This window comes from Hypomesus nipponensis, chromosome 11 (genome assembly GCF_054491055.1).
Source record: "Hypomesus nipponensis isolate SF chromosome 11, ASM5449105v1, whole genome shotgun sequence".
In the NCBI taxonomy this organism is placed as follows: Eukaryota; Metazoa; Chordata; class Actinopteri; order Osmeriformes; family Osmeridae; genus Hypomesus; species Hypomesus nipponensis.
This window is the reverse complement of record NC_140371.1, coordinates 8551361-8574983: the sequence shown is the minus strand read 5'-3', so window position 1 is coordinate 8574983 and position 23623 is coordinate 8551361. Positions and strand designations below refer to the sequence as shown.

The window sequence follows — 23623 nt, the reverse complement described above, 5'->3', positions numbered from 1 at the left end:
CGCCTTCGGGTGGGGGGACGGGTCCTCACTGTCGTTTGTGCTTATGCACCAAACGGCAGCTCAGAGTACCCACCCTTTTTGGAGTCTCTGGAGGGGGTGCTGGAAAGCGCTCCTCCCGGGGATTCCCTCGTCCTCCTGGGGGACTTCAATGCTCATGTGGGCAATGACAGTGAGACCTGGAGGGGCGTGATTGGGAGGAACGGCCCCCCCGATCTGAACCCGAGTGGTGTTCTGTTGTTGGACTTCTGTGCTAAACACGGCTTGTCCATAACGAACACCATGTTCAAGCATAAGGGTGTCCATATGTGCACCTGGCACCAGGACACCCGAGGTCTCAGTTCGATGATCGACTTCGTAGTCGTGTCGTCGGACTTGAGGCCGCATGTCTTGGACACTCGGGTGAGGAGAGGGGCGGAGCTGTCAACTGATCACCACCTGGTGGTGAGTTGGCTCCGATGGTGGGGGAGGACGCCGGTCAGGCCTGGCAGGCCCAAACGTAATGTGAGGGTCTGCTGGGAACGGCTGGCGGAACCCTCTGTCAGAAGGAGCTTCAACTCCCACCTCCGGGAGAGCTTCGATCATGTCTCGGGGGGGGCCGGGGACATTGAGTCCGAATGGGCCATGTTCCGGGCCTCCATTGTTGAAGCGGCTGACCGGAGCTGCGGCCGCAAGGCGGTCGGTGCATGTCGCGGCGGTAACCCTCGGACCCGGTGGTGGACTCCGGAGGTGAGGGATGCCGTCAAGCTGAAGAAGGAGGCCTATCGGGCTTTATTGGCTGGTAGGACTCCTGAGGCAGCTGATGTGTACCGGCAGGCCAAGCGGAACGCGGCTCTGGCGGTCGCGGAGGCAAAAACCCAGGCATGGGAGGAGTTCGGCGAGGCCATGGAGAATGACTTCCGAACGGCTTCAAAAAGGTTCTGGACCACCATCCGGCGACTCAGGAGGGGGAAGCAGTGCTCTGTCAACACTGTATACGGTGGGGACGGTGCGCTGCTGACTTCGACGGGGGACGTCCTGGATCGGTGGAAGGAATACTTTGAAGACCTCCTTAATTCCACCAACACGCTTTCCGACGTGGAGGCAGAGTCTGGGGACATCGGGGGGGCCCTTCTATCTCTGGGGCCGAGGTCGCCGAGGTGGTTGAAAAGCTCCGCGGTGGCAGGGCCCCTGGGGTGAACGAGGTCCGCCCGGAGTTCCTTAAGGCTCTGGATGTTGTAGGGCTGTCTTGGTTGACACGACTCTGCAACATCGCGTGGACATCGGGGACAGTGCCTCTGGACTGGCAGACCGGGGTGGTGGTTCCCCTCTTTAAAAAGGGGGACCGGAGGGTGTGCTCCAACTTTAGGGGGATCACACTCCTCAGCCTCCCTGGGAAAGTCTATTCAGGGGTCCTGGAGAGGAGGGTCCGCCGGATTGTCGAACCTCGGATTCAGGAGGAGCAATGTGGTTTTCGTCCTGGCCGTGGAACAGTGGACCAGCTCTATACCCTCCGCGGAGTCCTGGAGGGTACATGGGAGTTCGCCCAACCAGTCTACACATGTTTTGTGGATTTGGAAAAGGCGTTCGACCGTGTCCCTCGGGGGCTCATGTGGGGGGTGCTCCGAGAGTACGGGGTACCGGATTCCCTGATCGGGGCTGTCCGGTCCCTGTACGACCGGTGCCAGAGTTTGGTCCGCATTGCCGGTAGTAAGTCGAACTTGTTTCCGGTGAGGGTTGGACTCCGCCAGGGCTGCCCTATGTCACCGATTCTGTTCATTACCTATATGGACAGGATTTCTAGGCGCAGCCAGGGTGTTGAGGGGGTCCGGTTTGGTGACCTCAGGATCGGGTCGCTGCTTTTTGCAGAGGATGTGGTCCTGTTGGCTTCATCGGGCCGTGACCTTCAGCTCTCACTGGAGCGGTTCGCAACCAATTGTGAAGCGGCTGGGATGCGAATCAGCACCTCCAAATCTGAGGCCATGGTTATCGACCGGAAAAGGGTGGAGTGCCATCTCCGGGTCGGGGAGGAGATCCTGAACCAAGTGGAGGAGTTCAAGTATCTCGGGGTCTTGTTCACGAGTGAGGGAAGAATGGAGCACGAGGTCGACAGGCGGATCGGTGCGGCGTCCGCAGTGATGCGGGCTCTGCATCGGTCCGTTGTGGTGAAGAAGGAGCTGAGTCGAAAGGCGAAGCTCTCTATTTACCAGTCGATCTACGTTCCTACCCTCACCTATGGTCACGAACTATGGGTAGTGACCGAAAGAACGAGATCGCGAATACAAGCGGCCGAAATGAGCTTTCTCCGCAGGGTGTCCGGGCTCTCCCTTAGAGATAGGGTGAGAAGCTCGGTCATCCGGGAGGGGCTCAGAGTAGAACCGCTGCTCCTCCGCGTCGAGAGGAGCCAGCTGAGGTGGCTCGGGCATCTGATTAGGATGCCTCCTGGACGCCTCCCTGGTGAGGTGTTCCGGGCACGTCCCACAGGGAAGAGGCCCCGGGGAAGACCCAGGACACGCTGGAGGGACTATGTCACTCGGCTGGCCTGGGAACGCCTCGGGGTCCCCCAGGAAGAGGTGGTGGAAGTGGCCGGGGAGAGGGAAGCCTGGGCCTCCCTGCTTAGGTCGTTGCCCCCGCGACCCGATCCCCGGACAAGCGGTAGATGACGACGACGACGACGAACTAATATGGAACCACGATTAACTAAGCAGTAAGTAATAGCTAATTTACTACAAAGGTAGTTCCTTGGTAGGTATTTGGTCATTACTAAATAAATATATCCTCATTGAGAACTACTTGTGAACTATGACCAATTGAGAAAGAATAACCAATGAATTACTAATCACAAAAGTAACATGTCTAAAAAGTGAACAGTTATAGTATTTTTGACTCTTAACACGGTCATAACTTTTTAGAAGCTTGTGCCTAAAATGAAGGGTGACCAGACGTCCTTTTTTACCCAGACATGTCCTCTTTTCGAGACCTTAAAAATGCATCCGGCAGGTATTCAAAAATTGTCCAGGACTTTGCCTCTTCGGATATTTGTGTTTTCTGGGTCTTTCACAAATTATTACGCCCTTACAAGTTTTGGATAGGGTATCTCCCTTACATTCCACCTTCTTGCGCGAGCTCTGACTGTAGAGAGAACTGTCATTTTGATCACATAGTGCGGCATGCAATACACAACCAGCACCCCCCCCCCCCTCTGTTTATTTCAAACTTATAATACAAATAATGATAAGTTACAGTTGTCAGACTACTTTTGTTAGGTAACAAGTAACTTAACTCGTTACTTATTTAATTGATTGAATGAATCCGTTACTAGTTCTTTGTTCAAACAAGTAACGGGTTAAGTTACTCGTTTAACTTAATTTAGTCTTTTGGTCGCGAGCACTCAGCATGTAGCTAAAAGTCTAGGAAAGTTGAGGCTACTTTTCGCTAGGTACCTACGAAAATGTCTTAGTCTGCTAGACAGGTGGGTTCACCTTCGGTCACCTTTAACGCTTAAGACTTCACAGTGTACAGGCCTACGTAATGTCACATTCAATAATGTATTGAACTCAAGCTTGTGTGATGTGTTGCTGTATCGTTCAGTGGTTTAGGTTTAGGATTATATTACAGTAAGTAAAATAGTCTGGTTCAGTACAAAAGTGAACACCATTTTGCTACCATATACCTAGCTATAGCTTAGCTTCGTTTTGCGCCTACATTCAAACCTAGCCCTGGTAAAATGTAGAGCTAGCTAACTACTAGACTTCTGCTTAGCATTTTACAACATTATTTATTGATTAAAGAATTCCTTGATTCAAGAACTTCATGCCAATATTGCTTTTCATTATGGTGGATTATTACCTTGATCCATCTTGCTGTATAATGTGGATTGATCATGTTATATGCAAGTGACACTGAATATTCAGTACAATATGTGCTATTGCTGAGGTCAACCCATTAAATGTGCCTTCTGGGCATAAGTGACCCAGGTGAATTGTCTTAGAAATAAAATACTTTTCTTAGTGTAACGCAAAAGTAACTTAACGCCTTACTCTCTACATCAAGTAACTAAGTAACATAACTAGTTACTTTACAAACAATGTAACTAGTAACTGTAATTACCCAACACTGATTATGAGCTATTGAATGTCAGTTCAATATGTCTCAGACTCCAAAGACCTACCTTTATGTTACAGTAGCCGCTTGAGGAGGACTTCTCTTTAGGATATGAATAAAAACATGTTTTTTTGTCAAAAACAATTTGCATCCTGCATTTATGTTGTGATAGGTGCAAAACCACATCTTCCGGATAACAATGTTTGTTAGAATATCACTAGTGCCTCACAGAAATGTATGCCTGTACCGTATGTGTCAAATATAAAATTAGATTTATTATATTACTTTTGAAAACCAGTATAACTCCTCATTAATTACTCAAGCGTTACCTTGTCATCCTGCAGGAACTACTTGTGATGTGGACCATTTTAAAATGAAAAACATGTCAACAACTCACTTACATGTCACCCCGCAATAATTATATACAACATCAAACAACTGCAGTCACAACTACTGGAAGATTTTCATGAAATTGTAAAATAAAATCCTATGTAATGAAAAAATGCACATCTGGGCTTGCCAAAATTCTATATTTTGGACAGAAATATTGTTCACGTTCAACAAACATAATGGCTAAATGAAACAAAAAAAACATCAAACACAATTATATTGTAAGGATAAACAGAATGTTCATAAGAATGTACATACAGCTACTGGCATCATACTATACATTTTTTGGTGTAATGTCTAGTAGCTCTCCATTTTTCTTTTTTCCCTCCATGGCACTGCACATTGGTTCCTGTGTGCACAATTGTTGGCAACGGTGTGCAAATCCGACAGCTTCTGCCCTTTTTGAAACTAAGCACGTAATTTACTGTACGCTGTGATGTCACAGGCTTCCAACTCAGCAATGGCAGACGTATCGACAACCGTTTTCCTATCCACACCGCACTTTTGGTATGCCTTCGTTTTGGTTGCTCCTTTTGACAGGAACTTCAGGACCTTTTTGTATCTTCCTATGACTTGCTCTGGTAAAAATACTGACAAATAACAAAATTATTAGATTATAGTACATCCTTAACCTGTTAACAAGTGAGTTCTAAATATTTCCGACGCTTTCACCAGAGTGAGTTATTTTTGCAAAACGGGAGCTAAATAGCTTTAGTTAGCTTCCGTTACCTAGCAACCTAGCATAATACTCGTAGCTATGCTACTACCTGTTAGTGCTACTTGTCCTAATTGTACATTTTAAAGCCATAATATAGCGTTTGTCATATAGTTTTTGTCTATCGGAAAATAGTCGGTTGGAATGTTCAGAATCACACGTGTGACGGTACTCTGTGGGGCCCGCTTTCGAACGATCACATAAGTGTGATGTTACTGATTAACAGGTTAATAAAAACAATGTCACTCATTGCTTTGTTATAACACAAAAATCCATTCATCTTAATAATTTCCTCCAAATATAATTTTTTTAGGTATTCTCAAAGCATACAGTATAGGCTGACTGTACATACATACAAACATCATAGGGATACTGTAGATGACCAGCGTGAATCTTTTACACACAATCTATTTTTACTCTGGTTAACAGATATTGTCAAGGACTGAGATTACGACAGGTGGACATGATCCAGGACAGGATAGCTGGAAGCACAGCAACACTCACCAAAATGACAAAGAAGCTAAGAATGGTCTGTAGAAAAGCCTTGAGAAAGTACAAAAGAAAGACAGGACAGGTTGTTGGGGGAAGGACAGAGTTTGTGGTCATAGATGAAAGCAATTTTGTCACAAAAGAAAGGTAAAATATCTACAAATATCTATCTAAGCCTATAATATATCATGGCTCTTGTGCAACTTAATGTTCAAATCAAATAAAAAAAATAACTGCAAGGAGCATCATGATTGGAGCAACATGCTTTGACATAAAAATTTTGCTCAAAAAATACAAACTCTTAAGTCATTGATCAGTGAGTTTTGCTTTAGCAAAAGTTATATTTGCTATTCTAGAAAATTGTTGGAATAGAATGATTTAAAGACAAAACAAAGTTATGAAAAGTATGGACACTTATCTGGAATATTTGGTTTGTCATCAAAGACAAAAGTGTAATGTTGCAACATTTCTCACAGGGCAAGAGAAAGCAAGACACTTATTGAATGTATTTTTTGGTTTTAAGTATGGCCGAGGAAGAGCTTGTGGAACATGGAGAAGAAAAAGTGGGTATTTGGTATGTTGACCATTAAGGGCGATAAAAGACGACCAATTTTGAGGGTAATTTAACGGCGCTCAAGAGATCACCTGATTCCAGTTATAACAACACATGTTTGCCAGGGATAAACAATTTTGATTGACAAATGGAGAGCCTACAGGAGGACTTTGACCACACTTGGCTACACTCACTACACTGTGAATCATAGCAGATGGTTTGTGGACCCAATTCATGGAGGCCACACCCAGAATATAGAAAGAGCATGGTCAACATATAAAAGCCAGGTTTGGAGGTTGAGGCAATAGGAAAGAAAAGCTGTTAAAGGAACACAACCTGCATTGAGTGGACATGCTGGCTTGGACACAACCACAGGGATGGTCCTCTAGGACGTTTACTAAACGATATTAGAAGACAAAAGAGAGTTTAATAGAGTACACTGTAAAAAAAAGTGTGTAAAAAAACAGGAACAATCTGGCAGCTGGGACGCCAGATTAAATTTATTAAATAACGGTAAAAGAAATGTTTTTTCATTAACATTAATTAACCTTAAAATAATTGTAATATTCCAGTAAATATGACTTATTAATATAACTTCTCTGTAAATAAGAATATTCAATAAAGCCAAATGAATTATAATGATTTAACATGTCCTTTCAAAACAACTTGTGTGCACAACACACAGATGCTGTAATCAGTATCCAGATACTACAGCTATCACCGGTGCTTCAGATAACACCTGTAGCGCCGGCTAGTTGTCTGAATGGGAGAGGACTGTAGCTCGCCGCACATTTAGTTGAAAAGCCAGGTTAGATCGCCATCTAACTGGACAACTTGGATATAGAAAGATATATATATTAGAAAGATGGCGCCGGTGAGGGCGGCCGTGGTTGCCAGGTGCGCTCTGTTTTGTCTCGTTTTGTTTGTTAATTCAGTGTTCTGCCAAGATTTCCGGGGTTCTCTAACAAGAGAAGTACTTCTGAACATAAGGACCACAACTCCTGTAGACTTATTTTCCACTTATCTGCTCCCAGCGGCAGATTTAGTGTGAATTCTAGCCAGTGCTAGGCTTTGCTCATGCAGTGAAATGCCGTAGAAGGGGAAAGCGAGAGGGAGCACTAGTTCGGCTACGCAGACGTGGAATCCGAACAGTGCTTCCATGTTTTTTCCTCTCCAACGTACGTTCACTGTGCAATAAAATGGACGAACTTCAGCTACTGATGGTGAAAAACTTTCTTTCATCTTCGGTTTTGTGCTTCACAGAGACATGGCTGTGCGATTTGATCCCGGACGCCGCTTTACAACTGGCAGGCTTTCAACTCATGAGAGCTGATCGGGACACTGCACTCTGGCAAAACCAAAGGCGGTGGTATTTGTTTCTCCATCAACAGTGGCTGGTGTGTAGATGTGACAGTGATTCTGCAACATTGTTCTCCTCATCTGGAATCATTTTTTATAATCTGTAAACCTTTTTACTCGCCACGAGAATTTGCGTCGCTTATTTTGGTCGGAGTTTACATGGCGCCGGGTCCACAGGTTAAAGAGGCCCAACGCACGCTCACCGACCAGATTCTGAGTGTGGAGCGAGCAAACCCGGATTCCCTTGTTATTGTACTCGGCGACTTTAACAAAGGTAATCTCAGCCACAAACTCCCTAAATACAGACAATTCATCAAATGCCCAACCAGAGAAGAGAACACTGTGGATCACTGCCACACTACAGTCAGTAGAGCCAACCACGCCGTCCCTCGTGCAGCACTGGGCCATTCTGTGCTGCATACAATGGTCCATCTGATTCCTGCATACAGGCAGAAATTAAAACTCTGTAAACTTGTTGTGAGAACATCAAAAGAGTGGACCAGTGAGGCTATGGAGGATCTGCGGGCGTGCTTGGACTGTACTGACTGGGATATGTTCACGACTGCTACCAATAGTCTAGATGAACTCACTGAGGCTGTGACATCATACATCAGCTTCTGTGAGGACTGCTGTATACCAACACGCACCAGGGTGAGCTTCAACAACGACAAGCCCTGGTTCTCAGCAGAGCTGAGAAGGTTGAGGTCAGAGAAGGAGGAAGCTTTTAGGAGTGGGGATAGAGACAGATTCAAGAAGTCGAAGAACAGGTTTAGCAAGGCGGTGAGAGAGGCTAAACGACTGTACTCTGAGAAACTGAAGCATCAATTCTCTGCTAACGGCTCTGGAGAGGGCTCTGGCAAATCACCAACTACAAGCCCAGAGCCCCCCACTCCACCAACGACTCCCGCCTGGCCAACGACCTGAACAAGTTCTACTGCAGATTTGAAAGACAATTGGACAGTCCTGAACTACCCCTTCCCATCCATGTGGCCTCCCCCCTCCCCCCCTCTACAGTGACGACTCTCTCCATTCAGGAGGGTGAAGTTAACAGACTTTTCAAGAGACAGAACCCCCGCAAAGCAGCTGGGCCGGACTCTGTCTCTCCTGCCACCCTCAAGCACTGGCCAACATGACTTAATGACTACAGACCCGTCGCCCTGACCTCTGTGGTAATGAAGTCTTTTGAGCGCCTTGTGCTGGCACACCTCAAATCCATCACAGACCCCTTCCTGGACCCAATGCAGTTTGCCTACAGAGCCAACAGGTCTGTGGATGACGCCGTTAACATGGCCCTCCACTTCACTCTACAGCACCTGGACTCCCCAGCATCCTACGCCAGGATCCTATTTGTGGACTTCAGCTCTGCCTCCATACCATCATCCCCGCCCTGCTACAGCATAAGCTCTCCCAGCTGAGCTCCACCTGCAGGTGAATCACAGACTTTCTGTCTGACAGGAAGCAGTGTGTTAAGCTGGGAATACAAGTCTCTGACTCCCGGTCCATCAGCACCGGATCTCCTCAGGGCTGCGTCCTTTCTCCTCCGCTCTTCTCCCTGTACATCAACAGCTGCACCTCGAGTCATCCGTCTGTCAAACTCTTGAAGTTTGCAGATGACACCACCCTCATTGGGCTCATCTCTGACGGGAACGAGTCTGACTACAAGTGGGAAGCTGACAACCTGGTGACCTGGTGTAGCCAGAACAACTTAGAGCTCAATGCTCTTAAGACAGTGGAGATGGTTGTGGACTTCAGGAAGAACACAGCCCCACTCACCCCCATCACCCTGAGTGACTCCCCAGTCAGCACTTTGGAGTCCTTCCGCTTCCTGGGCACCATCCTCTCCCTAGACCTCAAGTGGGAACTGAACATCAGCTCCCTCACCAAAAAAGCACAACAGAGGATGTTCTTCCTATGGCAGCTGAAGAAATTCAACCTGCCAAAGACAATGATGGTGCATTCTACACAGCCATCATTGAGTCCATCCTCACTTCTTCTATCACCATCTGGTACGCTGCTGCCACTGCCAAGGACAAGAGCAGACTGCAGCGTATCATCCGCACTGCTGAGAAGGGGATCGGCTGCAATCTGCCTTCCCTCGAGGATCTGCACACCTCGAGGTCCCTGAGGCGAGCGAGGAAGATTGTGGCCGACCCCTTCCACCCTGGACACTCCCTGTTTCAGCTACTCCCCTCCGGCAGAAGGCTGCGGTCCATGAAGACAAAAACCTCACGCCACAAGAACAGTTTCTTCCCATCCGCTGTTGGCCACTTTAACAAGGCCAAGGACTCTCACTGACTTTAAATAACAAGCTGCACAATGACACCCTGCACGTTGCAATTTGCACTATTGTATCGTTCTCTTGCACTATCTGTTTTTATTTTAGGTTAGATTGTAAATTATGACTACTTATATTTTATTTTGTATTTTATTCCCCTTAGTATTAGCTAGACCCCCCTTAGTATTAGCTAGACTTAGCTCATTTGGTATAGTTAGCCCACATATTTAAGTTTCAATATTCCTATATGTTTAATGTATGCACGTCCCTGCCAAAGTAAATTCCTTGTTTGTGCAAACATTCATGGCGAATAAAATCCCTTCTGATTCTGATTCTGAACATTCACACTCAGGGTGAACACTTAATGTATCCTAACTACAGACCATCACATTACACATATCAAAACAGAACAAACACAACAACAAAACTCCAAACAATGCTTATCTAACTAAGCTTAAACCTTTAACTCTGTAGCTTTTCAGCTTGCCGCGGGGCATTCCGGGTAACAGCAGCGTTGCCGCTACACAACTATCTGATCAACTTTCCTTCGTCCTACTCTGGCGTCTTTACATTCATTCATTTAGCAGACGCTTTTATCAAAAGCGACTTCCAAGATAGAGCTTTACTAAAAGTGCATCGGTCAATGATCATATACAACGACATAGCCCCAAAAACGCTTTGGCAGTCTTTTTTAGTCTTTGATATTGACTGGTGCATGCTGGGATTGCATGACGTCAAGTACCAAAGCTCAGTTCACAAGTCAAGGTTCCTATGTCTAAACCAAAACTTATGTAATATGTCCGTGGGATGGAAGTAAATATCTGCAAATTAACTGTTAAAATAACTAGTTTTGATAAAGTGAAGTAATGTTTTTTAACAGAACATTTTTGTGAAAATGTTATTAATATTTGTAAAAAAAAACTGGCCTTTTAGTGTATTTTTAAGTAACAACAGTTGGCTGTAATTCTTATGTAAAATTATAAATGTACAGTTTGCCATTGTCTTTCTATCTCTATTTCCTGTAATTCAATATATTTTTTTTACAGTGTATGCTAAAAACATAAATTGCTTGTACCTGTGTGTGGGTGAGCATATGTGTGCTTGGTGTTTATGTGCATGTCTTTGTAGGAGATAATACTGTGGCTCAGTTCTCACATCTGTTTCATAACTTTGACGCATTTTAGGTTTAATTTAGATATCATATTTTTTGAGGTGGGCATAGATTTTTTTTTTTTTTCTAGATAAATTTTACTGTAATCTTGGCGTTAATCTAGATTAATCTAGATTAAAATGTCTCATTTGAATTCCACCGAAGGCATTCTTAATATGTGTGCTACCCAAATAATGACTAAAAGGACGTCTTTGAGAACGGGTTTCTCAAGCCAGGTGAGCGAGGAGATTAGTTAGCTTGGCTGATAAAGCTGTGCTGACTGGCTTGCCTCGGTTGCACTCAAACAGTAGTTTGACGACGACTCTTCTTACACATTAGCTAAGGGACGCTTAGCGTTTAGGTGGTATTTGAGACTGGAAGAACTCCTAGAGTAAACTAATTCCGCATAGCACAAGGTGCAAACAACCGTAGTCTTGTCGAGGTTTCCATTGGGAAGCTTCTTTATAATACATTTTCCCTGAAGCAAACCCGGCGGTTTCATAGCTGCATCCATGTAAGCACGTCATGTTTGATGTGGTAATTTCATACACAGGGCATACACACACGTTTGAAGACTCGTTCTCGCCCCCTGCAGTGCAATTTGGTTAGGTATACATCCATGCTAAAATATCAAGGTGAAAGTCATCTTAGCTTGCGTAGTATAGACCCAGCTCCCAACCCAACTTTGAGAATAGATTAACGGCGATATTTTTTTATCGGCGATAAGAGTCTCACGTTAACGCAGTGCGTTAACGCCGATAACGGCCCAGCAGTACATATTTTACAGTGCTTTATTCTTGCATGCCCAGTTGTTTATTTTTGCATTACAAATATTTTCTTTTTTTTCTTTTACGATTTCATGAAAATCTTCCAATACATGTGATAAAAATCTTTGACTCAATCACTGTATTTGTTTGATGTTGTATATAATTATTGCAGGGTGACATGTAATGAGATGTTAACATGTTTGTCACCTTATAATAATGGTCCACATCACAAGTAGTTCCTGCAGGATGACAAGGTAACGCTTACATTACATTTACATTTATGCATTTAGCAGACGCTTTTATCCAAAGCGACTTCCAAGAGAGAGCTTTACAAAAGAGCATAGGTCACTGACATAACAACGAGGTACCCCCAAACATTGCAAGCAGCCAAAACATGAAGCACACATTGTGAAAAACTAAATAAGTGCCAAAAGGAAGAACCATAAGAGCATGCAATTAAACAAGTTACAATTAAACAACATGAAACTCAAGAAGTGCAAGTACAATTAAACAACATGAAACCCAAAAAGAGCAAGATTGTACCTGTAGAAGAACAATCAACAGTAAATTATTTCACAGCGAGTACAAAAGTTTAAATCTGTTACCACTAACCAACAAGAGCCACAAGTCTCTCAATAAGAACCTGGAGGAAAATAACATCAGGTCCAGCCAAGTAGTGCCGCCGCTCCCATAACGCGCACTATGCGCTGTGCGTAGGGCACCAAGTCCTGAAGGGGCACCAAAAAATAGCCAACTGAAAAATCATCATAGTTATAATAATTATAATGCCGATATTATTTCAGTATAGAAATATTAGGCACCTTTTAGGCTTGCATATCTCAACAGGCAGAACAAGAGATAGCCTATATTTAATTGCTCTAAAAAAGTTACGATGGTGCCCCCCCCCCCTTCCAAACAAATACACACTCAACTTCCCAAGCTCGCCGTGGATGCCCTTTCCTATCTCAGTGGCCTGACGAACTTTGACAGTAGGCTACGTCAACTTTTCGAAAATTGCCTCAAATAGACAACAGGAGTCAGGGGCAGAAATCAGAAAGAGACCGCTAGATGAGGCCCGTGCATCACTTTCAAGTAAGTCCATGTTTAGTCATTATTAAATACGGGAAATGTGCTTTTAATTTAATGGTTAGCCTATGCCTTTTCTTGAAGGTGGGGAGACAGTCAGTGTCCCTGATGGAGGTGGGGAGCTGATTCCACCATTGGGGGGCCAGACAAGGGAAGAGCTTGTGTTGGGACCGGCGCTCTTGAGCGGTGGGACCACCAGACGGTTGTCAGAAGAAGACCATAGGTGGCGGGTGGGGGTGTAAGGCTACAGGAGAGACTTGATGAAGTCGGGTGCAGTCCCGTTCACTGCTCGGAAGGTCAGTACCAGGGTCTTGAATCTGATGCCGGCCGTGATGGGTAGCCAGTGGAGGGAGATGAGGAGCGGGGTAACATGGGAGCGTCTGGGTAGATTGTAGACCAGACGGGCCGCCGCATTCTGAATCCTCTGGAGAGGGCGGGTTGCGCATGATGGGAGACCGGCGAGCAGCGAGTTGCAGTAGTCCAACTTTGAGAGGACAAGTGCTTGGACTAGCAGCTGGGTCGAATGCTCAGACAGGTATCTCCTGATTTTCCGGATGTTGGTGAATCTACATGACCGGGAGACCACAGCAATGTGGGCAGTGAGGGAAAGCTCGTCATCCATGGTCACCCCGAGGGTCCTGGCCAAGGATGAAGGGGACACCGTAGCTGATCCCATGGTGATTGAGAGATCGTGGGAGATAAAGGGTTTGGCCGGGATGATGAGGAGTTCTGTTTTGGCGAGGTTCAGCTGGAGGTGGTGCTCGGTCATCCAGGCGGAGATGTCTGTGAGGCAGGCCTCGATCCTAGCTGAGATCCCCGGATCAGTCGGGGGGAACGACAGGTACAGCTGCGTGTCATCAGCGTAGCAGTGGTAGGAGAAGCCATGGGAGGTGATGATTGGTCCAAGCAAGGTGGTATACAGGGAGAAGAGGAGGGGTCCAAGGACGGAGCCCTGTGGGACACCAGTGGAGAGCTGGCAGGGGGCCAACACTTTGCCTCCCCAATAGAGTTGGTAGGATCTTGCCAACAGGTAGTATGAGATCCACTGAAGTGCAGTACCAGTGATGCCCATCTCAGAAAGTCTGGCGCTTGAGTAATTAGTGAGGAGTGAGTAGTTAACATGTTGTTCCACATCACAAGTAGTTTCTGCAGGATGACAAGGTAACACTTGAGTAATTAATGAGGAGTTATACTGGTTTTCACAAGTAATATAATAAGTCTAATTTTATATTTGACACATATGGTACAGGTATTTGTTTCTGTGATGACTAGTGACAAACATTGTAATCTGGTAGAGCAGGATGCAAATCGTTTTTGACAAGAGAACATCAATGTTTATATTCAAATCCTAAAGAAAAGTCCTCCTCAGGTGGTTACTGTAACATAAAGGTAGGTCTTTGGAGTCTGAGACATATTGAACTGACACACAAGAGCTCATCATAGTGAACTAATCCAATCATGAGCGTGTCAGCATCACTTTTTAATGATTAAAAAGTTAAACAAATTATCATTATTTGTATTATTCCATGTTTAAGTTTGAAATAAACAGAGAACATACGTCCATCCTTTGGTAAGATAAGTCACAATCTCAACCTGTAGCTAATGTATTTGGGGGGATATAATATTGATAAACTGGTTTCCACACAGAACCCATTTGAGAAACAAGCTTCTGAAATGTTATCACCATGTTAAGAGTAAAACAAAAAAATGGTTTGCTTTTTAGACATGTTACTTTTGTAATGAGTAATTAATTGGTTATTATTTTATAATTGGTCATAGTTCACAAGTAATTCTCAATGAGGATATATTTATTTAGTAATAACCAGATACCTACCAAGGAACTACCTTTGTAGTGAACTAGCTATTACTTACTGCTTAGTTAATCTTGGTTCCATATTAGTTAATAATATAAATTTGGGGTTAATGTAGTACTACCTATTACAACGGACCATTATTCTAAAGTGTTACCCATTTCTCTCTCTATTCTCTCACACTCTCTTGCTCTCCCTCTTTTTTATCTTTAGCTTACCTTTGAGTATTTTTTGTGCGTGTGAGCAGGTTCCAGACAGAGGTAAATTACGACACGTTGGAGATAAGGGACGGCCCCTCCAACTCCTCCCCTCTGATTGGTGAATATCATGGCACGCAGGCCCCCCACTTCCTGATCAGCACCTCCAACTACATGTACCTCTCGTTTACCTCCGACAACAGCCGCGCCAGCCTTGGATTTCAGATACGCTACGAAAGTACGTAATTACCACCAGGGGTCATGTTTAGGATTAGATTCAGAGATAGCACAGGAATCCTGCTACATATGACAAGGTTTGTGGTGTAAGAAATTGCCTGAAGCTGTCCTGACCCAGTTCTGTCTCTTGATAGGTGTGATGATGGAAACAGATTCATGTTTGGACCCAGGGATCCCCGTGAACGGGAAACGTCATGGCAACAGTTTTGTGATTGGCTTGAGGGTGTCCTTCAGCTGTGATCCAGGCTACACCCTAAGTGATGACGAGCCAATTGTCTGTGAGAGGAACCATCAGTGGAACCACGCTCTTCCCAGCTGTGATGGTATGACCACATTTTGGTTTTTGTACCTCCTGTCTCCTTTCTCTTATTCACAGCATACACTCAGTCATCATCCAGTCCCCTCACATCCAGACAGGCAGCAGAGGGAGTGTTTGCTTACAGCTAACGTACATCCTTCTGATCCAGGTGGGAGGGGGGTGTCAATTTCCTGCCTCAATTTCCTTTCCCCTGCTCTTTGGGGAACTGAGGTCATTTATTGTTGATGAGAGAACTGACAGGAATTATTTACCAGCAGAACACCACTGACTAGATATACATACAGACTGTGAGAGAGAGGGTGAAGAAGTGAGAGAGGGATATTATAATGAAGAGAGGGAGAGACATTTAGAAAGAGGAAGAGAAATGGGAGGAGGAGTGTCATCCTGGCAGATTATCATAGTGCTCCCCAGGCATGTTGATAACGCGTGCTGCATGAGTCCGTTTAATCTCCGTTTAATCACCAGCATTTTGCTTGCCTGCCGGCTCAGGGCTAATATAGAATGTCAATCCATACATTATTTTGTGACCTATTCACATGCCTTACTATAGCCCCAGTGCACACATATACACGCACACTCTTCCCCTTCTCCACAGTAAACACATATACCATATTTAAACATGGGTGTTTATAGCAAACATATTTACCTCACTAGAGATGGGGAAATCATGGTAGTTGTTCCATATTCGCCTTTTTCCTGTATTGTATCCCTGTGAGAAATCCCTGCTGTCCAGATACTGATTGATTTGTGATGCTGTAAGACTTGGGTGTTCTGGTTGTATATGGAATGAGGTAACTTCTCATTTAATTCCCAAGCCTGGCCTTTTCCTCAAAATGTCCAGCCCCCTTCTTTATGTTTGGTTGAGCTCTTATCTGTCTTCCAACCACAACCTGATTGTCTCTCTTCTCTTATCATCACTAGTAATCTCGGCTCCACTCGCACAGCACTGATACACAGCTGCTCAAGTTTGTTTCTAAACTGTACAAAGTGCAGGGAGACCCCCTCCCCCCCCCCCAACACACACACGTGCCCTACTCGTCTTCCTCTTCTCCCTCCCCTTTTCACCCCTACTCTCCCTCACTTACCGTAGTTGCTTTTCTCAGGCTCTGACCCAGTTTCAGCAACCCTGATGGAGCACTTCTAATGATGTGCTGCTTTCACTGCTATTGGCATAATCATCAACATCATGATTTGTACTTATTGTCTTCAGCATCTGTATTTAACTTATTTTCATTTGTTCCTATTATTCCGCCCAATGGATATATGGACACTCATTAATTAAGCATTTGCTGTGAAAACTTGACATGTGATATGTTAAGGTTGTACTGTATTTTCTCTCCGAGCCAGTTTCTAACTGTTATGTTTTCTCAATCCAGCATTATGTGGAGGCTACATCTATGGTAAAACAGGAACCATCCTGTCTCCTGGCTTCCCTGACTTCTACCCCAACTCCCTGAACTGCACCTGGACCATAGAGGTGTCCCATGGAAAAGGTACAATCAAACCTACATGAAGACATTAAGATAGCCAGATAACAGTTATAACTCAGTTAGTTAGTCAGATAGTTAGTGAATACACCTGCTTCTAATTGAGTTTGTAAGTCTATTGGAAATGCACTGTAGCTTATTAGTTAGTCAGTTTGTTAGTTTACAGTGTTTTTATTTCCTGCATCTTCAGGTGTCCAGATGGTGTTCCACACATTCCACTTGGAGGAGAACCATGACTACCTTCTGATTACAGAGGACGGAAGCTTTACAGAACCGGTGTCCAGACTCACTGGCTCCATCCTGCCCTCCTCTGTCAAGGCTGGTCTCTACGGCAACTTCAGCGCTCAACTGCGCTTCATCTCAGACTTCTCCATGTCCTATGAGGGCTTCAACATCACCTTCTCAGGCAGGCCAATGAATGCCTGCTCTGATATGACGAGTGTCAGGCTTTTGACAATTAGATTCCTCAGATAAATCAAGTCTGTCTTTTTGTTTGTCTGTGTGTGCCTGTCACTGTGAATATAAACATTGGACTCTGCTAGAATTTAGCACAAACTATACACAATTTAGGATAATACCCTTGTTTAACAGTTTTTATCAATTGCTAAGGCACATTTCTTGAAACAGTCACCCATTTTCTCAAAACTGTAAACACAAAACCAAATCTTCAAACGAAATTTCCAAAACCTCTGACTCTTCTGGCAAAATCAAACATTCGCCGCTAAACCTTTTAACTTGTGGTCAAAATCAAACAATGCTTTCAGATCATACACACAGCAAATCAATATATAAACACTATGGAGCAATCATTAGACTCAACACAAAAAAATTGAGAACACAGCATCCAGGGAATGTAGTTACATGTAAAGACAAATTAGTTTATGTATACACAGTAAATGCATTTATGTAGCAATAAAGAAATTGGATTTTGAAACACTGGATTTTGGTGTTTCAACACCCATTCCTGATGTTTAGCCTGTGTTCTGCACCTCTCTTTCACCAGCCGTCTCTAGAGTAGGGGATCCCTCACTGAATTGCTCCTCCCAAGGTTTCTTCAATTTTGTTTCCTCTAGTAAGTTTTTCTGGGAGTTTTTCATTGTCTTCCTTGAGGGTTTAGGTTGGCTGAGGGGCAGTTTTATGGGCGTATGTGAAGCCCTCTGTGACATTGCTTGTAAAAAGGGCTATACAAATACTGTAAATTGTATTTGATTTGAAAATATTACAGTAACCATCACAACTTAGTACTGTCAACAAAGAAAAAATGGCTAAAACCCTCTGGTGTCCTGGATCTTGCCTTGAAAACACTGCACGCCTATGTTACCACAGGCCAGTTTGATTTATTTTTTACCCTGGTATATGGGTTTTGGTCATAGACCTTCCACCGCCACACAAAGAAAAACTCTTACATTTGATTGATAAAAGGGCTGTATGATGGAAAGCAAACATTTACAGTAGAAAATGCTGGTTGATGATGAACTATTCCCGTATTCGGACACGACGGTGAAAGCTGACATTGTCCAAAACTTGAGTCATTGTGTTTTACAGATGACAATTGTGTTGTAGTTGTGTTTACTGTTTGCCGCCTGTGTTTACCATTTTGCAGCGCAAGTGCATCAAAGTGCAAATGTTTTTAGTGAATGAGAATGTGTTTAGAGTTTTGCCAAAACAGTGTCTGATTCAACAAATGGGTTCAGACCACTGAACATTTGATTCAGAGAATGGGGTGTAGTGTTTTAGCAATTGTAAAAAACTGAATATAAAGTTATCAAGTCTGACACTATACAAATGAACCATACAGTAACAACAACATATAAATCAGCCTTACTCACCTGTCTGTGTGCCTGCCCTCTACCAGAGTACATTTTGGAGCCATGTGAGGACCCTGGCGTGCCTGCCTACAGTCGAAGGATGGGCTTCCAGTTTGGGGTGGGAGATTCTCTTATCTTCTCCTGTTTCCTTGGTTACCGTTTGGAAGGGGAGCACAAAATCACCTGCTTGGGGGGTGGACGCAGGGTTTGGAGTGCTGCCCTCCCCAGGTGCGTGGGTATGTATACACAGTCTGTTATACACATAAACAATTATGCACATCTGCACAGTGCAGGAATGCTTACATCAAAGTGTATTGTGGGTTGCCAGGCAACATCTAGGTCCTTACCTGCAGTACGACACCTGAATACCAAACAACTTCCTAAACAAAAAGCACAATACTTTTGTCCTGTGCTCTTTGGAGCAGCACATGCTTGGTCCAGAGATGTAGAAAGAGGGCAATAGCTGTCAAGAGATTCTGCTTCAAACTAAATGCTAGTATCCTTTTCATCCTTGCTCTCCCTCTCCATCTCTCATGCTGTCTCTCTTTCTTGCTGTCTCTCAATCTGTTTCTTGCTTTCGTTGTGAAAAAGTTTAAGTTCTCCTGTAGTATGGAATATTCTAAGCCTTGAAGTGAAGAATAATTCAAAGGGCCCTATCTTGCACCCAGCGCAATTGACTTTGTACACAGCGGACTTTTCCCTCCACAGACGGACGAGGAATCGTGTTCCGGTGCAAACGTTCCCTTGTGCTATTTTGCAGTTTCAGAAAACAATTCCACCACAGACCAGGAAAAATGTAGTCTAAAGTCAGTGCAGTGTTATTCAGATGCTATTTTAAGGGCACATGCTTGGCCATAATGTAGGGTATACACAACGTGCATACAATTTTGCTTCTATCATCTACACAGACGCAACAGTTCCCATTTTTGCAAATCATACATAATTACAAGTACAAATATTACAACACGAGGGCAATCATTGTGGATGTGGATGAAGATGTGAAAAAAAGCATAAATCTAGCATACACATTTACCCAAATTATTCAGGCTAATTGCAGTAATGGTATCCGTAAAAGGTTATGGTTAAAAACGGCTGTTTAACCGAATCTAATTTAGGTGGGCTTCTCCCGTCCCCATACAATGTCACTTCTCTGTCTTTTATGGCCCTGACGAGAACGTCGGTCTCCTTGGCTGGGAACCACTCCGAGCGTGCGCCTGGCAAATCTGCCATGGAACAAGCCTGCCTGCTTTTCAAGGGAATATGAGATGACGCTCTGATTGGTTTATTGCACATTAAACCCAAACCACACCTATGAGTAATGTATGTACTTCAGACCAGAGCTATATAAAAATATTTTTATATGGCTCTGCTTCAGACCAACCCATTTTAGAGTTGCCTTCTCACTTCTCCCTGCTTTCCCTCTCCTGGCCAGCTGAATGCGGAGCCACAGCTGTTGGATTGGATGGAGTTCTTCTCTCTCCTAACTATCCCTCTTATTATGACAACAACCACGAGTGTATCTACCGCGTCCAGACAGAACCTGGTAAAGGCATCACGATCACCACCAGCAACTTCCTGCTGCAAGATGGAGACTTCCTTAAGGTAAGCGTCAGATCCTTACACTCCTGTATACCAGTGGCATGTGGTTCAACTTGGCAGGGAAAGGCAATACACATCTCAGTGTTTTGAATGAAATGGTTTGTTGAGAGAGCTTTTCTCCTACACTGTAAAAATAAAAATAAAAAAGACCGCACTTTCTGTAAATTGTACGTGTTTTTCGGTATTTCTGAATGACAGGAAATATAGATAGAAAGACAATGGCAAACTGTACATTTATAATTTTACATAAGAATTACAGCCAAATGTTGTTACTTAAAAATACACTAAAATGTCTGTTTTTTTTCTCACAAATATTAAAATACATTTTCACAAAAATGTTCTGTTAAAGCACACTTTATCAAAACTAGCTATTTTAACAGTTATTTTGCAGATATTTACTTTTATCCCACGGACAAATAACTTTAGAACATAATTTTTGGTTTAGACATAGGAACCTTGAATTGTGAACTGAGCTCGGGTAGTTGACGTCATGCAATCCCAGCATGCACCAGTCAATATCAAAGACTACAAAAGCCTGCAAAAGCCTTTTTTGGGGCCATTTTGTTGTCTATGATCATTGACCAATTCACTTTTAGTAAAGCTCTATATGGAAGTCTCTTTTGACAAAAGCATCTGCTAAATGAATGAATGAACGATAAGATGCCAGAGTATGACGAAGGAAAGTTGGTCAGATAGTTGAGTAGCGACAACGCTGCTGTTACCCAGAATGCACCGCGGCAAGCTGAAAAGCTACAGATTTAAAGGTTTAAGCTTAGTTAGATAAGCATTGTTTGGTTTTTGTTGTTGTGTTTGTTCTGTTTTGATATGTGTAATGTGATGGTCTGTAGTTTGGATACATTAAGTGTTCACCCTGAGTGTGAATGTTGTCCAGTTAGATGGCGATCTAACCTGGCTTTTCAAAGAAATATGTGAAGAGCTACAGTCATCTCTAATACATTCATCCAGCTGGTGCTACAGGTGTAATCTGAAGCACCGATGATAGCTGTAGTATCTGGATACTGACTACATTGCTGTGTGTTGTGCACACGTGTTGTTATGAATGAACATGTTAAATCATTAAAATTCATTTAACAGAGAAGTTAAATTAATAGAAGTCATATTTACCGGCAAAGAACAGCCTGTAATGTGATATTTCTCGTACATTTGGTACTGGAAAATTACAAGTATTTTACGGTTAAATAATGTTAATGAAAACAATTTTTTTACCCTAATTTAATGGGTGTAATCTGGCGTCCCAGCTGCCAGATTGTTCCTGTTTTTTTACAATGTTTTTTTTTAAGTGGAGAAAAACACTCCTAATGCATGCCCACACAGCTCTATTGACTACTAATAGGGTAATAGGATTTCCATGTTGTGAATTTGTGGAATCTATATATTTATATGGAAACAAACATGGAAAACCACATATTTGTACTATAGTTTAATTACATGTATCCACATTCGTGAGTGGGGCTGATATTTCATGTTAAAATAAATACTATAACATTTTATTAATTTAGCAGTTGCTTTTATCCAGCATGACAGATAGTGAAAACATGTGTACAGTATCTATTGCCGTTTGTGTGTGCATTTATTGGAGTTAGTACTGATGTAATAATATTTCTATGGCAATATATGTATGTATCTTCTGTAAGTGTGTGTATTTTTTGTATGACACAAACTACTGCAGTTAGTATTGATCTAACATTATAGAGTATATATCATGATTTAAAAGTAAATATTTCTTAATTACTGTTTATTTAGAAGTATATCTACCCTAGTTAGTATTGATTGAGTGGTGCAACAACTACACTGTAAAAAAAAAGTGTTAAAAAACAGGAACAATCTGGCAGCTGGGACGCCAGATTACACTCAGAATTTTTTTTTTATTAACGTTAATAAACCGTAAAATAATGCTAATTTTCCAGTACCCAATGTACGAGATATATCTGAAATATTACATTACAGGCTGCTCTGTGCCGGTAAGTATGACTTTTATTAATTGAACTTCTCTGCATTTTCAATTTTTTAAAAAAATCAATAAAGCTAAAATAAGATATTAAGATTTAATATGTTCATTCAAAACAAGTGTTGTGCACAACATACAGCATCCAGATGCTGTAATCAGTATCCAGATACTTCGGCAAGCTGTACGATAGGGCTGCACGATTATGGCCAAAATGATAATCCCGATTATTTTGATCTATATTGAGATCACGATTAATTATCACAAATATTTGTTGATTTTAACCTAATCAAATTTGATTGTCACAATGCATTGTACCTGCAGAATGGATGTGAATACAAATCAAAATATACAATCAATAAAAAACAATCTCCGTCCACACAAGCGTTTTCATATAGTTTTCTAAATGTTTGCCGTCCACACTAACACGGTACATGACAATCGTTGTAATGGTTACGCCACTCCTGCCCCTCGCTCCCGCCACGCTGCTCTGTTTACATAGGCCTACTCCTCTGGCAATACTATTTGGTGTTTTAAAATTGTCCCACCAGCTAGCTGTTCAGCCAGGTCTCACCCAGAATCGCCGCTCTTTGTTTGGTTTAAACCGTCTTCTCTGCCTTGTCCCCCTATCGTTCAGGCACACCGAGTAGGCCTACAACGCTCGCCTTCTGCGGAGGAGAAACGCGTTTCTATTAAGTGATAATACTTGTACCTGAAGTAGGCTACAGTAACTAAACTGGTAAATAAGTTATAGAGATGGAGTAGCATATTTCTTTCACCTTCCATGTTCATCTTGACATTATAGCTATAGAGCGAAAGCTACCCCCAATGCCATAGCAACTGAATGTCATCGTATCTGAAAAGCTCCGGGGACCCCGTCCTACTACCAGCCTTTTCACATGTCTCGGGCTAGTTTGGACGGGGCCTCTGTCCTCTACTGTCTACATCTAGAAACTAAGCTGCTTGGTGCAGGGAACATCTCGTGATCAGATATTAGGTGTATTCAACTCCATGCAGCACCGCAGCCGGCTGCAGCCTACAGATTGGAGAAAGAGTTTATCATAGCCCAATACACAAAATGACAAATTTTCCGACTTTACAGAGCCGTTTATTACGGTGGCCCTGAAGTGCAAATCACCCCCCCAAATACGAGTCAACTCCCCCCAAATCGGATGACTTGTTCACCTCCCCCCAATACAAAAACACGCTCCCCCAAATGGAAAACGACATTACATTAACTCTGAACGGAAAGGGTAGGTACTACAGTTTAGCGCTGATTGGATGCTAGTAGGCTAAGAAATTGATCGACAGAAGTAAAAAATGCAATAGCCTGAC

At 43.4% G+C, this 23623-nt stretch overlaps 1 protein-coding gene and 2 pseudogenes across 1 annotated transcript in view; all 3 read left to right on the top strand.

Moving 5' to 3' along the window:
• Positions 1 to 23623, top strand: part of csmd1b (CUB and Sushi multiple domains 1b) — a 390765-nt gene that overhangs the window by 16336 nt on the left and 350806 nt on the right. The window contains exons 6-11 of the mRNA XM_084709424.1: positions 14923 to 15110; positions 15244 to 15432; positions 16805 to 16921; positions 17106 to 17321; positions 18771 to 18959; positions 20156 to 20325. Coding sequence (XP_084565550.1) covers positions 14923 to 15110; positions 15244 to 15432; positions 16805 to 16921; positions 17106 to 17321; positions 18771 to 18959; positions 20156 to 20325 — 1069 coding nt within the window. The remainder of the gene's footprint in view (positions 1 to 14922; positions 15111 to 15243; positions 15433 to 16804; positions 16922 to 17105; positions 17322 to 18770; positions 18960 to 20155; positions 20326 to 23623) is intronic.
• LOC146267971 (uncharacterized) lies at positions 5395 to 6657 on the top strand (annotated as a pseudogene).
• LOC146267970 (uncharacterized) lies at positions 7093 to 14899 on the top strand (annotated as a pseudogene).